The sequence below is a fragment of the Pinus tabuliformis genome, chromosome 9, assembly GCF_031772625.1.
Source record: "Pinus tabuliformis cultivar Carrire ecotype Pingquan chromosome 9, CPIR1, whole genome shotgun sequence".
NCBI lineage: Eukaryota > Viridiplantae > Streptophyta > Pinopsida > Pinales > Pinaceae > Pinus > Pinus tabuliformis.
The window spans coordinates 475,425,095-475,441,767 of record NC_142307.1 but is presented as its reverse complement, the minus strand read 5'-3'; the positions used below and the strand labels follow the sequence as shown (position 1 = coordinate 475,441,767).

Genomic DNA, 16,673 nt, shown 5'->3' with positions numbered 1-16,673 from the left:
CAAAAAAAAAAAACAACACACTGTAATCAATCGTGCATGCATTATCAAGGCTCCATACTTATGCAAAATCGCAGCAGATTTTTACCAATAGAGGCAACAACAACTCCACGGTTTGTTCTGCGTACACCATGCCAAAAAAAACGCGTTGCTGCCGGTCTGCTACACCCTGACGTGCCACAGGTCTGCTTCAGCCACACCTCAACGTGCTTCACTCACGGCTCAGTCGCCCTCGCTCACGGCTCACACAGCTCTCGTCCATGCAGCAATACACAGCTTCACAGCTACTCTGCAACACACTTCCGCTGCGCATTCACTGAACAAGGCTCTCAGTTACAGCTCACAACTCACAGCTCTTGACCTCACGGCTCACACCCTCAGCTCTGATACCATGAAAAGAGCAGAGGCGCACAACTCTCTAACTCAACACACAAACACTAAACACAAGAACATCAGAACACTTGCTTCATTCACAGATTAAACAGGTATATATACAAGCTGGAGAAGTTTCTGGAGATCAGTTGAGTCGGTGGCTTGTTGGAGAAGCCTCCCCCATTGTCAATGTATCCGCCGACTTCTAGAACAGCGGCTGATTTGCTGTATAGAACAGCCGCTGATTTCTAAATACAGCATTAAATAGTTGTTGAATATCGGTGACAGGTTGTTGGAATTACTTATGGTTTCCAACATTCCGACAATGCATAACCAATAAATAATGCAAACTTTGTAGCCCAATCTTTAAGTTTCAAAACCAGGCTCTTGAGTTCTGAAAATAATGCAAGAAAGAAACATGTAATACATAAATAAGCATAAAGACAAGAACCCATTTCAACAAATTCAGCTAGACAGTGACTTGAAAACTTTCACGAAGTATCAGATAAAAAAAACAGTTAGAATTTCAAATACACATATATTGTAACACTAAAGAGTCAAAATAATATGTCAAATTTAAATCATGGTCTCTGGAAATTTAAATAATGGGTGACTAGTGAAGTTTAAAAAACTCATGACAGACAGAACCTCTGCCCTGAGCTAGCTAGAACCCTACGACTAAGCTCCTAAATTGTTGAAACCCTAATATAGGAGAACAACTTTTGGACTTCTCAATGACCCTTTAGCAGAAAGGTGTAGCTCTATCTTTTTGAAAAGAAATAATAATTGCAGAAGCTGTGAGACCAAATGTTCACCTGTAAGGTCAAAAAAGGTGGCAAGGTTATACTCATAACGATTGGAGTAAGAGCCTTTATGCCTACGTAACAAGCAAGAGACCAGCGTACCTGCAACCAAAAAGGGGAAAAACGGAAGTAAGTACCCTAATAGTTGGGTTGAGCCGCGGTTGAGCTCCCAAGAAACAAAAAAATAGAAAATCCTACCATCAAAACTGATAGGTCATCTGTTACCTGAAATCCTCTCAATAATGAAAAAGAAGTTCGAAACCTGGGCCAACCCAGAAATCGGGAATTTGAGAACAGGTAATTAAGCCCAACATCATTAAGAAAAGAAAGAAAGGTGAAAGGCCATCAAACCATACCTATGAACTATTGAGGAGATTGTCTATGAGCTGGGGATGGTCAACTCAGCATTTGTTCAACCTAGACAGTTTAATACGACAAAAATACTAAGAATGAACTCAGTATCGCTTAATAAACTGAAACAGTAATTACCTGGACTCAAGTTGGGATAGATGGAGGCACCGAACAAAGTGTTGCACAGACTTCCTGCTAGCCACCACAATGCAAATGATTCAAGTCGCGAGAGGGTAAACCAAGAGGTTATGCGTTAACCAAACTAAAAATCATTGAGTCGTTCGATCAGTAACCCTAGTCAATTGACGATTGATCACGTGCCAACTATTCTGGGTTCGAGAATGTTCGACTGTAATGCTTCTTAAACTCAGAGAAACAAGATGAGAAGGGGAGATGGAAATGTACCCCTAATAAGGTCAACTATGGAATCTGTTCCCATACCAATTGCAGAGAGGCATCTAAAAATGTCGTTGCAATTGGGTGAAGAACGACATAACCCGACAACTATGTTGTTAGAAACCATTTAACAACTGAAATCTGAGATGGCACATCTACAAATTGATCATGAAAGATTAAATTGACCTTTTTTTGATATATTGCATTGTAGGAAAGAGATTCTCCATGCGACACATCACATTCTCTCAAGCTCTTCTCTCCATCACCAAATTTTCATTTTGCATTGCATAAAAGATATTTTTCCACGCAATATATTACATTTTACTTAAATATTCAAGAATGTCATGACAAAGACGCAATATATTACATTTTACTTAAATATTCAAGAATGTCATGACAAAGTGTATACAAAAAGAGAACAAACATTGAACCAATTTTATTTTTTTAAATATGATACACATGAGATTGAAGTATTCACAAACATTAACAAAAGGTGTTCTTTCCACCTTTAAGAACAATTCTTAATTATAATTTTATGAAAGAAAAAAATTGTGATTATTAAAATTCTTGCCATGGAAAAATTGATCTTATAGAGATCAATACAAAGAGATATAACATACGACGATAATCATAAATTGTTGTTAGAAAAATATATATTATAGAGTAATTGTACATATAAAATATTGCAGAAACACAAACAAAAAAACACATAAAATAAGAGAGACACAGATATATGTGATTCACCCAATTTGGGCTACATCCACGGATAAACAACGAGTCTTTCTTTTATATTATCCAACAAAATGAAGAGATACAACCTATAGCAACAAGTCCTTCCTTTATATTATCCAACAAAATGAAGAGATACAACCTATAGCAACGATTCATTCCTTTATATTATCCAACAAAATGAAGAGATACAACCTATAGCACATCCGTTGTAATTTCCTATTCGCTCTCACACAATATCCTCTCTCCTTCTCACTAAGAATAATAATACAGAATCACAATACAATTCCCTCGTATAAACAGAGGGCTGCCTTTTAGAGAGAAAACACTAAATTAAACATAACTTCTATGGTCATATCACCTGGCTAATGAATGACCCAGATTGACTATGAAATTACAATATTTTACATGGAAATTTTACATCTATTTTTAGCTTCGGAAGTATTGCCCCTAGATCCCCTATCTGATGGGGACCCAGCCCACGTGTCCCGCACTAACCCAGTCCTATGTGGACCTGCACTGTTATTTGATTTAAGATATGGTGTGATTGCAATTTATGAGGTAGGTGATTGTTAATCAACCCACGGTACTCACTCTTCCTCCTCTAGTGACACCTGTCCGTCTCGAAGTTTACCAAACCCTAACTTTACGCTTTTACCTTTTCACTGCCGGTTCGCGCCCATTTGGTCATTTTTACTCTGTCGCTCTGCTCTCTGTGGTTCTCTCTGGTGTTCGGCTCCGTCTCAGTGGTTTTCTCAGGTGTTCGGCTCCGTCTCTGGTTCTAGTCCAACATTCGACACTGTATATCCAGGTGAGGGTTTGTTCTTTGCTATATGTCTTTAATCTCTGCTCGAAATGATGCTAACCCTCGCAGCCCCTCTGTGGTCAGGGTGTCCCTTTGTTTCTGCAACTTATGGGTCGGTTCACTACAGGTATGGCTTTGCCCCTTCAGCCATACAAGGGTTTTACTCTCTGTTATCTCCTTTACAGCTTCTTAGTATTGTTTCTGTTGTGTGGGTTTGGATTTGATTATGACCCTAACGTGGCTCTGTTGTGGTGGTTGCAGGTGACCGGTCCCGTGGTTTTGCAGGGATTTCGACTGTCTATCCTCCGAGTAGCCCTGTTCTTAACTTAATCTCTTCTGTGGTTCTTCGTCTTTGCTGTATTTGCTTGCTTCGGTGGTCTGTATTTGATATAGAGTCTGGCCTTTGTAATGTTTCAACCCGTAGCCGTAGCTTGAAGGGTTTCTATGAATACTTTCGTTTAATGGCTCGGTCCAATGTATCTTCGTTGCTCGGTCGTTCTGTAGCTGTGGATAGGAGGGTTTCTGTGTATTCGTTTATTTGGTGGTTGGGACCAACGAGTCCTCGTTGCACAGTACTTTCAGGTCATGGGAATTTTATAACCCTGCAAGATATTTACACAGTGGTATGTAATAAATATGAAACTCGGTGCTGTTGCTTACCAGTTTGACTGTGGACCTTCGTATCTTGCGTTTTTTGCTTGAATCTCTTCGCTTTATACTCGCTCTCGGCCTCGGCTGGTCATGAGACTTTTGGAGTTGTGATACTCTGTTACTATGTCGACCTGCAATGTATGGAATGAACAGAAATATATGTATGTGTGCTTTCTTTTGGAGTAATGAAACTTGGTTACTGTATTTATCTGTAACGAATGGAATGAACAGGACTGTATATGCATGCGTATTCTATCTTAGAGGACATAAATCTTGCAATCTTGAATTTAATTGTGCACTTGAACAATTTATGAAGGAAATAAAATGTATTTTGCTTATTCTCTTTTCAATGCTTCGCTTCGGAACCCGTCTGGGTTATTTCATCTGTCTTTTTATACAATAGTCCAGCAGTTAGATAACTGCTTGGTAGTTACTACATTACAGTTGCTTGGCAGTTACTATCAGTTTATGCGACTTGACTATTTGTTTGTTTATCTGTTTCCCCTGTTCCATAAGGGTTTACGGCTTACATTGATTATTGTCATTTATCTAATTCTTAACAACTCTAGTTTAAGACCTGTTACTACAGTCCCCTAACAACTCTAATTAAGACCTGTTACCACAATTTAAAAACAGAACAGATTACATAGAAACTTAAGCTATTAGAAACAAATGCTGTAGTTGACCTTGGAAGAACAAAATAAAAAAAAACAATAAGAACTCTGACAGTCTTGCTGTCCATTTGTCGAAATATTCATCTTTCCCAATCTTCTTCAGAAACTTTGTCTGCCCCTTCTCGGTCTTCGCCCTGTCGACCAGATGCTCCTGCATCAGGCTGCCGAGGTAAAAGAGAGATCTCATGGCTCCGTTCCATGAGTTCTTCCACCGAGTAGCCTGCCTTCCGAATCTGTATCTCGTCGAGCCAGGAACTATCCTCCATTGGACGGTCCTTCCACTTAACGAGATAACGCAGATACTCCTTTCTGCGTGTCTTCTTGGCCACCTGTGTGCTGATGATTCCTTCTATCTCATGGGTCTTGACCGACGGTAACTGTTTCTTCCAAAGACTGTCCTCGAACTGGGTGTCCCGTTGTGGCTGTACCATTCTTCCATCTTCTGTCTGGGCATGATATGGAAACAGGTCTGCCACGTTGAATATGGGAGATATACCTATATCAGGTGGCAGCTGAATTTCATATGCATTTGCTGAAAATTTGTGCAGAATTTTGCATGGGCCGATTTTTTTGAACTTCAGTTTGTTATACGTACCCTTAGGAAACCGTTCCCGGCGCAAATGTGCAAGGACTTCGTCTCCAATCTGAAAATGTACCTCACGCCGTCTTATGTCTGCATGCTGCTTATACTTCTGCGTGCTGTCCTGTAACCTCAGTTTGACTTTCTCATGCAGTTCGCTCATCGCTTCAACAAAATCTTCCCCGTCTGCACTTCTCCTCTCTAGCTATCCCAAATCCCGTAACTCATGTACTCCTCTCGGATGCATACCATACAAGATTTGGAATGGGCTAAGACCGGTGCTCCGGTTAGGCGAATCGTTATAAGCGAATTCTGCCTGGGCAAGAGCTCGATCCCACAAGCGCGAGTTTTCTCCTGTTAAGCTTCGTAACAAGTTGCCCAAACTCCTGTTCACTACCTCTGTCTGCCCATTGGTCTGCGGGTGATATGCAGAACTGAAATTTAACTGTGTGCCTAGCTTTTTCCACCGGGTGTGCCAAAAATGCCCCGTAAACTTCACATCCCTGTCTGAAACTATAGTCTTTGGTAAGCCATGTAATCGAACTACTTCTGTGAAGAAGAGATGTGCCACGTTTGTGGCGTCGCTAGTCTTCCGGCACGGAATAAAATTAGCCATCTTTGAAAACTGATGCACCACCACCATCACTGAATCATATCCTCGCTGCGTTCTAGGCAGTCCTAGGACAAAGTCAATGCTGACTGAATCCCACGGTTTGCTTGGAACTGGTAAGGGTGTGTATAATCCAGTATTCTGGCTGTGTCCTTTCGCCAATTGGCAGATTTTACACCTGGTTATATATCTCTGTACGTCCCGACTCATTTTCGGCCAGTAATAAAAATGTCTTAGCTGTTCCAATGTTTTATCAACGCCAAAATGTCCTGCTAAACCACCACTATGTTTCTCTTTCACTAAATTTTCTCTCATTGAACAATCCGGAATACATAGCTATCCACCTCGGAATAATAATCCTTCCTGTAAATTAAAATCTAGCCATGGGCTTGTATTCCTTAAGACAGGATTTTGGCATGCCTCAAAGGCTTCTTTGAAATCCACGTCCATCTGGTATAAATCCTTCAAATACTCGAATCCCATCACCTGTATACCACTTTCCTGTAAGAGCAAGGCTCTTCTGCTCAAAGCATCCGCCACTTTGTTGGCTTGCCCACTTATGTGTTTCAACACAAAAGTGAAACTTTGCAGGTACTCCACCCACTTGGCATGTTTATGGTTCAGTTTATGTTGCTGAGTTATGTACTGTAACGCAGAATTATTAGAGAACAAAACGAACTCATTACCTAGTAAATAGTGCCTCCAATGCTTCAAGGCCTGAACCACTGCATAGAATTCTTTGTCGTATGACGAATACTTCTGCCGACTTTCGTTTAGCTTTTCACTAAAGAATGTTACTGGTCTGTCCTCTTGACTGAGTACAGCGCCAATAGCTGTCCCGCTGGCATCACACCGAACCTGAAAAGGTTTGCTAAAATCGGGCAGTCTCAAGATTGGCCTCTCCGTTATTTTCCGCTTCAGAAGTTGGAAACTGTCTTCTGCTGCCTTAGTCCAGCAAAAAGGTTGGCTGGCCTTTTTGATGGTTTCTAGCATGGGCGCGCAGATTTCACTAAAATTCTTAATGAACTTTTTGTAAAAACTCGCTAAACCGTGAAAGCTACGTACCTCGAATAAACTCTTAGGTGACGGCCAACTCATGATCGCCTCAATCTTCTCCGGGTCCATCTTTAGCTCATTCTCTTCCACTACAAATCCCAGATAAATCAACTCCTTCTGCAAGAAAGTGCATTTCTTCAAATTTATCAGCAGTTTGTTCTGCTGCAGCTTATCGAATACTCTTCGAATATGTTGAAGGTGCTCTCTTTTCGTCCTGCTAAAAATTAGAATATCGTCCAGATAGACTATCACGAATTTTCCAATAAATTCCTTTAACATTTCGTTCATGAGTCTCATAAAAGTACTCGGAGCGTTACTCAACCCAAATGGCATAACCAGCCATTCGTACAGCCCTTCGTTGGTCTTGAAGGTTGTCTTCCATTCGTCCCCTTCCCTGATTCTGATCTGATGATACCCACTTTTCAGATCTATTTTTGTAAAATATGCTGCCCCACTAAGACAGTCCATCATGTCATCCATCCTAGGCAAGGGAAACCTGTATCGAATGGTGATCTTGTTTATAGCCCGCGAATCTGTGCACATTCGCCATTCTCCTCCATTCTTGGGCGTAAGGACTGTAGGTACTGCACAAGGGCTCAAACTCTCTCTGATCAGTCCCTTATCTAACAGCTCCTGCACTTGTTTGCGTACTTCTTCATTGTCCTTTGGACTCATTCTGTACGCTGCCTTGTTCGGTAAACTTGATCCTGGTATAAAATCAATATGGTGGCTGATGCTCCTCTTGGGAGGCAACTTATCAGGTAGTTCATCAGCCGCAATATCTGGAAATTCTTCTAACAACTCTTGTACCTCTTTGGGCAATTCTGATTTCTCCAAGCTTAGTAATACTGGCTTCATCCTTCTCACCACTGCAAAATTAATCTCATCTTCTTCAATCTGCTTTATGAACTGTTTTCCTCCAAGTAATAGTGCCTTTGTTCCGCTTGACTCTGCCGAATCTTCCTCTTTGATGGGTACAAGTGTGTGTTTGACCCCATCCTTCATGAACTTATAACAGTTAGTTTTCCCATCGTGTGTCACCTTCCTGTCATACTGTCATGGTCTTCCGAGCAGTATGTGGCACACGTCCATGGGCATAATATCGTAGACCACTGTATCGTGGTACTTGCCAATGCGAAACTCTACTTCACATTGTTCATCAACTAACAGCTGGTGGCCTTTCTGCAGCCACGGCACCTTGTAAGGTGTGGGGTGCTTCAGTCGCTTCAACCCCAGGTTTTCCACCATCTCTGTGGCAACCAAGTTATCTGTACTCCCGCTGTCTATTATCACCTTACAGCACTTTCCATGTGATTTACAGACTGTCCGGAACAGTGCCTTCCGCTGTGTTGTTTCAACCACTTCCTTGGTTGGCTTTAACAATACTTTGTTCAAAATCAAAGCTTCCCCTGTCTCCGCCATGTCTTCCACCTCCCGGTGTTGTGCTTCAGCTTCTTCAGGCTGTGCCATTAGCGTTCCCCTCTGACCGGCCTGTTCAACTTCTGGACGCTCAAAGGCTCTGTGCCCCCATTTTTGGCACCTGTAGCACTGGACATTAGTCCCTCTTCCGCGGCCATTCCCTCGTCCTCTTTGGTATGACCGACCTCCTCTGGTGCTATCCCCTTTTTCTGTTGTCCCTGAAGTTTTTGAACTGCCGCCTTCTTCGCTGTTCGCAGCACTCCTTCCTCTACCGTAGGATTGTCCCCGTCCTCTGCTATTTCCTCTCCCTCTTCTGCTGTTTTGTTTTCTGTTAATCTTTTCCTTAGCCTTTACAGCACTCTGAAAGGCTTCTTCAATATTTCGGGGAGAAAGGATGCTAATTTCATCCAGAATTTCCATCCTCAAGCCATTGACATATCTCGCTGTTTTTTCTTGAGTTTCATCTGTATAACCAGCACGTAGATTTACCCGGTAGAACTCTTCCATATACTCTTTGACAGTCATACCTCTCTGTTTCAAATTCTGTACTCGCCGACACAGTTCAACCTGGTAATCTTTCGGCAGAAATCTGCCCTTCAATTTTGCTACCATTCTTGACCAACTCCGTATAGGTAATTTGTTCAGTCTTTTTCTGTCTGCTTGGACATTATCCCACCACAAGAGGGCATGTACCTTCAACTTAGTAGCAGCGAACTTGACTCTCTTATCCTCCTTAAATTCCTCATTTTTGAAATACTTATCCAGTTCGCTTATCCAATCCAATAGGATATCAGCAGACAAACTGCCATCGTAATTTGAAATCTCTATTTTGGGTTTGCTGCTGGCCAATAAAATTGAACGCAGTAGTCTCAATTCTGGAGCTTCTTCATCAGAACCGTCTGTAGCAGCTACCGCTTCGTCCTCACTATCATCTCCCAGTTCCGGGTCTCTTCGTCTACCCGCTTCCACTGCTTCCAAGAGAGCTGTCAAAATTATAATCTGTTCTCTCAATCCTTCATCTGCTCCTCTGCGTGCACCTCCTCCACGTCCTCGTCTTGGCACTTGCCCTTCTGCCATGTTCCTCTATATATATACAAAAAAACCTGCTCTGATACCAATTGATGGGGACCCAGCCCACGTGTCCCGCACTAACCCAGTCCTATGTGGACCTGCACTGTTATTTGATTTAAGATATGGTGTGATTGCAATTTATGAGGTAGGTGATTGTTAATCAACCCACGGTACTCACTCTTCCTCCTCTAGTGACACCTGTCCGTCTCGATGTTTACCAAACCCTAACTTTACGCTTTTACCTTTTCACTGCCGGTTCGCGCCCATTTGGTCATTTTTACTCTGTCGCTCTGCTCTCTGTGGTTCTCTCTAGTGTTCGGCTCCGTCTCAGTGGTTTTCTCAGGTGTTCGGCTCCGTCTTTGGTTCTAGTCCAACATTCGGCACTGTATATCCAGGTGAGGGTTTGTTCTTTGCTATATGTCTTTAATCTCTACTCGAAATGATGCTAACCCTCGCAGCCCCTCTCTAGTCAGGGTGTCCCTTTGTTTCTGCAACTTATGGGTCGGTTCACTACAGGTATGGCTTTGCCCCTTCAGCCATACAAGGGTTTTACTCTCTGTTATCTCCTTTACAGCTTCTTAGTATTGTTTATGTTGCGTGGGTTTGGATTTGATTATGACCCTAACGTGGCTCTGCTGTGGTGGTTGCAGGTGACCGGTCCCGTGGTTTTGCAGGGATTTCGACTGTCTATCCTCCGGGTAGCCCTATTCTTAACTTAATCTCTTTTGTGGTTCTTCGTCTTTGTTGTATTTGCTTGCTTCGGTGGTCTGTATTTGATATAGAGTCTGGCCTTTGTAATGTTTCAACCCGTAGCCGTAGCTTGAAGGGTTTCTATGAATACTTTCTTTTAATGGCTCGGTCCAATGTATCTTCGTTGCTCGGTCGTTCTGTAGCTGTGGATAGGAGGGTTTCTGTGTATTCGTTTATTTGGTGGTTGGGACCAACGAGTCCTCGTTGCACAATACTTTCAGGTCATGGGAATTTTATAACCCTGCAAGATATTTACACAGTGGTATGTAATAAATATGAAACTCGGTGCTGTTGCTTACCAGTTTGACTGTGGACCGTCGTATCTTGCGTTTTTTGCTTGACTCTCTTCGCTTTATACTCGCTCTCGGCCTCGGCTGGTCATGAGACTTTTGGAGTTGTGATACTCTGTTACTGTGTCGACCTGCAATGTATGGAATGAACAGAAATATATGTATGTGTGCTTTCTTTTGGAGTAATGAAACTTGGTTACTGTATTTATCTGTAACGAATGGAATGAACAGGACTGCATATGCATGCGTATTCTATCTTAGAGGACATAAATCTTGCAATCTTGAATTTAATTGTGCACTTGAACAATTTATAAAGGAAATAAAATGTATTTTGCTTATTCTCTTTTCAATGCTTCGCTCCGGAACCCGTCTGGGTTATTTCATCTGTCTTTTTATACAATAGTCCAGCAGTTAGATAACTGCTTGGTAGTTACTACATTACAGTTGCTTGGCAGTTACTATCAGTTTATGCGACTTGACTATTTGTTTGTTTATCTGTTTCCCCTGTTCCATAAGGGTTTACGGCTTACATTGATTATTGTCATTTATCTAATTCTTAACAACTCTAGTTTAAGACCTGTTACTACAGTCCCCTAACAACTCTAATTAAGACCTGTTACCACAATTTAAAAACAGAACAGATTACATAGAAACTTAAGCTATTAGAAACAAATGCTGTAGTTGATCTTGGAAGAACAAAATTAAAAAAAACAATAAGAACTCTGACAGTCTTGCTGTCCATTTGTCGAAATATTCATCTTTCCCAATCTTCTTCAGAAACTTTGTCTGCCCCTTCTCGGTCTTCGCCCTGTCGACCAGATGCTCCTGCATCAGGCTGCCGGGGTAAAAGAGAGATCTCATGGCTCCGTTCCATGAGTTCTTCCACCGAGTAGCCTGCCTTCCGAATCTGTATCTCGTCGAGCCAGGAACTGTCCTCCATTGGACGGTCCTTCCACTTAACGAGATAACGCGGATACTCCTTTTTGTGTGTCTTCTTGGCCACCTGTGTGCTGATGATTCCTTCTATCTCATGGGTCTCGACCGACGGTAACTGTTTCTTCCAAAGACTGTCCTCGAACTGGGTGTCCCGTTGTGGCTGTACCATTCTTCCATCTTCTGTCTGGGCATGATATGGAAACAGGTCTGCCACGTTGAATATGGGTGATATACCTATATCAGGTGGCAGCTGAATTTCATATGCATTTGCTGAAAATTTGCGCAGAATTTTGCATGGGCCGATTTTTTTGAACTTCAGTTTGTTATACATACCCTTAGGAAACCGTTCCCGGCGCAAATGTGCAAGGACTTCGTCTCCAATCTGAAAATGTACCTCACGCCATCTTATGTCTGCATGCTGCTTATACTTCTGCGTGCTGTCCTGTAACCTCAGTTTGACTTTCTCATGCAGTTCGCTCATCGCTTCAGCAAAATCTTCCCCGTCTGCACTTCTCCTCTCTAGCTGTCCCAAATCCCGTAACTCATGTACTCCTCTCGGATGCATACCATACAAGATTTGGAATGGGCTAAGACCGGTTCTCCGGTTAGGCGAATCGTTATAAGCGAATTCTGCCTGGGCAAGAGCTCGATCCCACAAGCGCGAGTTTTCTCCTGTTAAGCTTCGTAACAAGTTGCCCAAACTCCTGTTCACTACCTCTGTCTGCCCATCGGTCTGCGGGTGATATGCAGAACTGAAATTTAACTGTGTGCCCAGCTTTTTCCACAGGGTGCACCAAAAATGCCCCATAAACTTCACATCCCTGTCTGAAACTATATTCTTTGGTAAGCCATGTAATCGAACTACTTCTGTGAAGAAGAGATGTGCCACGTTTGTGGCGTCGCTAGTCTTCCGGCATGGAATGAAATGAGCCATCTTTGAAAACCGATCCACCACCACCATCACTGAATCATATCCTCGCTGCGTTCTAGGCAGTCCTAGGACAAAGTCAATGCTGACTGAATCCCACGGTCTGCTTGGAACTGGTAAGGGTGTGTATAATCCAGTATTCTGGCTGTGTCCTTTCGCCAATTGGTAGATTTTACACCTGGTTATATATCTCTGTACGTCCCGACTCATTTTCGGCCAGTAATAAAAATGTCTTAGCTGTTCCAATGTTTTATCAACGCCAAAATGTCCTGCTAAACCGCCACTATGTTTCTCTTTCACTAAATTTTCTCTCATTGAACAATCCGGAATAAATAGCTGTCCACCTCGGAATAATAATCCTTCCTGTAAATTAAAATCTAGCCATGGGCTTGTATTCCTTAAGACAGGATTTTGGCATTCCTCAAAGGCTTCTTTGAAATCCACGTCCATCTGGTATAAATCCTTCAAATACTCGAATCCCATCACCTGTATACCACTTTCCTGTAAGAGCAAGGCTCTTCTGCTCAAAGCATCCGCCACTTTGTTGGCTTGCCCACTTATGTGTTTCAACACAAAAGTGAAACTTTGCAGGTACTCCACCCACTTGGCATGTTTATGGTTCAGTTTATGTTGCTGAGTTATGTACTGTAACGCAGAATTATCAGAGAACAAAACGAACTCATTACCTAGTGAATAGTGCCTCCAATGCTTCAAGGCCTGAACCACTGCATAGAATTCTTTGTCGTATGACGAATACTTCTGCCGACTTTCGTTTAGCTTTTCACTAAAGAATGCTACTGGTCTGTCCTCTTGACTGAGTACAGCGCCAATAGCTGTCCCGCTGGCATCACACCGAACCTAAAAAGGTTTGCTGAAATCGGGCAGTCTCAAGATTGGCCTCTCCATTATTTTCCGCTTCAGAAGTTGGAAACTGTCTTCTGCTGCCTTAGTCCAGCAAAAAGGTTGGCTGGCCTTTTTGATGGTTTCTAGCATGGGCGCGCAGATTTCACTAAAATTCTTAATGAACTTTCTGTAAAAACTCGCTAAATCGTGAAAGCTACGTACCTCGAATAAACTCTTAGGTGACGGCCAACTCATGATCACCTCAATCTTCTCCGGGTCCATCTTTAGCTCATTCTCTGCCACTACAAATCCCAGATAAATCAACTCCTTCTGCAAGAAAGTGCATTTCTTCAAATTTATCAGCAGTTTGTTCTGCTGCAGCTTCTCGAATACTCTTCGAATATGTTGAAGGTGCTCTCTTTTCGTCCTGCTAAAAATTAGAATATCGTCCAGATAGACTATCACGAATTTTCCAATAAATTCCTTTAACATTTCGTTCATGAGTCTCATAAAAGTACTCGGAGCATTACTCAACCCAAATGGCATAACCAGCCATTCGTATAGCCCTTCGTTGGTCTTGAAGGCTGTCTTCCATTCGTCCCCTTCCCTGATTCTGATCTGATGATACCCACTTTTCAGATCTATTTTTGTAAAATATGCTGCCCCACTAAGACAGTCCATCATGTCATCCATCCTAGGCAAGGGAAACCTGTATCGAATGGTGATCTTGTTTATAGCCCGCGAATCTGTGCACATTCGCCATTCTCCTCCCTTCTTGCGCGCAAGGACTGTAGGTACTGCACAAGGGCTCAAACTCTCTCTGATCAGTCCCTTATCTAACAGCTCCTGCACTTGTTTGCGTACTTCTTCATTGTCCTTTGGACTCATTCTGTACGCTGCCTTGTTCGGTAAACTTGATCCTGGTATAAAATCAAGATGGTGGCTGATGCTCCTCTTGGGAGGCAACTTATCAGGTAGTTCATCAGCCGCAATATCTGGAAATTCTTCTAACAGCTCTTGTACCTCTTTGGGCAATTCTGATTTCTCCAAGCTCAGTAATACTGGCTTCATCCTTCTCACCACTGCAAAATTAATCTCATCTTCTTCAATCTGCTTTATGAACTGTTTTCCTCCAAGTAATAGCACCTTTGTTCCGCTTGACTCTGCCGAATCTTCCTCTTTGATGGGTACAAGTGTGTGTTTGACCCCATCCTTCACGAACTTATAACAGTTAGTTTTCCCATCGTGTGTCACCTTCCTGTCATACTGCCATGGTCTTCCGAGCAGTATGTGGCACACGTCCATGGGCATAATATCGTAGACCACTGTATCGTGGTACTTGCCAATGCGAAACTCTACTTCACATTGTTCATCAACCAACAGCTGGTGGCCTTTCTGCAGCCACGACACCTTGTAAGGTGTGGGGTGCTTCAGTCGCTTCAACCCCAGTTTTTCCACCATCTCTGTGGCAACCAAGTTATCTGTACTCCCGTTGTCTATTATCACCTTACAGCACTTTCCATGCGATTTACAGACTGTCCGGAACAGTGCCTTCCGCTGTGTTGTTTCAACCACTTCCTTGGTTGGATTTAACAATACTTTTTTCAAAATCAAAGCTTCCCCCGTCTCCGCCATGTCTTCCACCTCCCGGGGTTGTGCTTCAGCTTCTTCAGGTTGTGCCATCAACGTTCCCCTCTGACCGGCCTGTTCAACTTCTGGACACTCAAAGGCTCTGTGCCCCCATTTTTTGCACCTGTTGCACTGGACATTAGTCCCTCTTCCACGACCATTCCCTCGTCCTCTTTCGTATGACCGACCTCCTCTGGTGCTATCCCCTTTTTCTGCTGTCCCTGAAGTTTTTGAACTGCGGCCTTCTTCGCTGTTCGCAGCACTCCTTCCTCTACCGTAGGATTGTCCCCGTCCTCTGCTATTTACTCTCCCTCTTCTGCTGTTTTGTTTTCTGTTAATCTTTTCCTCAGCCTTTACAGCACTCTGAAAGGCTTCTTCAATATTTCGGGGAGAAAGGATGCTAATTTCATCCAGAATTTCCATCCTCAAGCCATTGACATATCTCGTTGTTTTTTCTGGAGTTTCATCTGTATAACTAGCACGTAGATTTACCCGGTAGAACTCTTCCGTATACTCTTTGACAGTCATACCTCTCTGTTTCAAATTCTGTACTCGCCGACATAGTTCAACCTGGTAATCTTTCGGCAGAAATCTGCCCTTCAATTTTGCTACCATTCTTGACCAACTCCGTATAGGTAATTTGTTCAGTCTTTTTCTGTCTGCTTGGACATTATCCCACCACAAGAGGGCATGTACCTTCAACTTAGTAGCAGCGAACTTGACTCTCTTATCCTCCTTAACTTCCTCATTTTTGAAATACTTATCCAGTTCACTTATCCAATCCAATAGGATATCAGCAGACAGACTGCCATCGTAATTTGAAATCTCTGTTTTGGGTTTGCTGCTGGCCAATAAAATTGAACGCAGCAGTCTCAATTCTAGAGCTTCTTCATCAGAACCGTCTGTAGCAGCTACCGCTTCGTCCTCACTATCATCTCCCAGTTCCGGGTTTCTTCGTCTACCCGCTTCCACTACTTCCAAGTGAGCAGTCAAAATTCTAATCTGTTCTCTCAATCCTTCATCTGCTTCATATACCATATTACAATTATTCCTCACCTGTCCTACCTTAATTGCTATGCCTCTTACCTCGTCCCTATTGTCCCTGCCACCTTTCCCACCACCCTTGCATGTACTCATGTGAAGGGCCACTGCACCCATCGCCTTGAGCGTTCGGGGGGCGGTTGAGTGTACCTCTCCTTTATTCTTCATTACTGCCTGCAAGCACTGTAATCCTCTGGCACACACCCTGATTGGGGTTATCCTATGTTGATTTTGGTTCTAACTCATAGTTGGTTCTCTAATGATCTATCTTGTATAGCACCTAGTGGACATTAAAGTCTAGTGATGATGATAAGGTCAATGTCAACGAGATCTATGATGTCTAAATATTATAGCGACAATAGAACCCTTTTCATGGAAAGAAATATTATATTCATAATGCAAGCCCTCACAAGGTCCATTTGTAATGGAAATACAAGATCCTTGAAAGAGATACCTAGTTGTATCTTAATACTTTCACACCCTAAAGAATCCATAACTATTTACAGTAATGTAGCAATGTCCCTTAGAGTTGTTAATATAAGGAAGTGAATTTTTGTAAATTTAATATATGTGAATTTCTATATTTTGTTTAAAAAATCATACATGGGTTTTTGTGTGGAATAATTTATAAATATTTTAACAAATAGTTTTGGAAGTCTTGCTTATGATTTTTTTGGTATATTTTAAATAATTATACTATATAATTTAGTATTCAAGAAAATGGTCTTTTTAAAGTACTATG

At 42.3% G+C, this 16,673-nt stretch overlaps 1 protein-coding gene across 1 annotated transcript; it reads right to left on the bottom strand.

Annotated features, from left to right (window-relative positions):
* Window positions 1-11,160: 11,160 nt before the first annotated feature.
* LOC149149272 (uncharacterized) lies at window positions 11,161-16,099 on the bottom strand. Its single transcript, XM_089442436.1, has 7 exons — window positions 15,383-16,099; window positions 14,720-15,241; window positions 13,523-14,599; window positions 13,105-13,276; window positions 11,885-12,162; window positions 11,282-11,379; window positions 11,161-11,167 (listed from the first exon to the last, which is right to left on the bottom strand). Exons 1-7 carry the CDS (start codon window positions 16,097-16,099, stop codon window positions 11,161-11,163), a joined length of 2,871 nt encoding a protein of 956 aa, XP_089298562.1.
* Window positions 16,100-16,673: the final 574 nt, after the last annotated feature.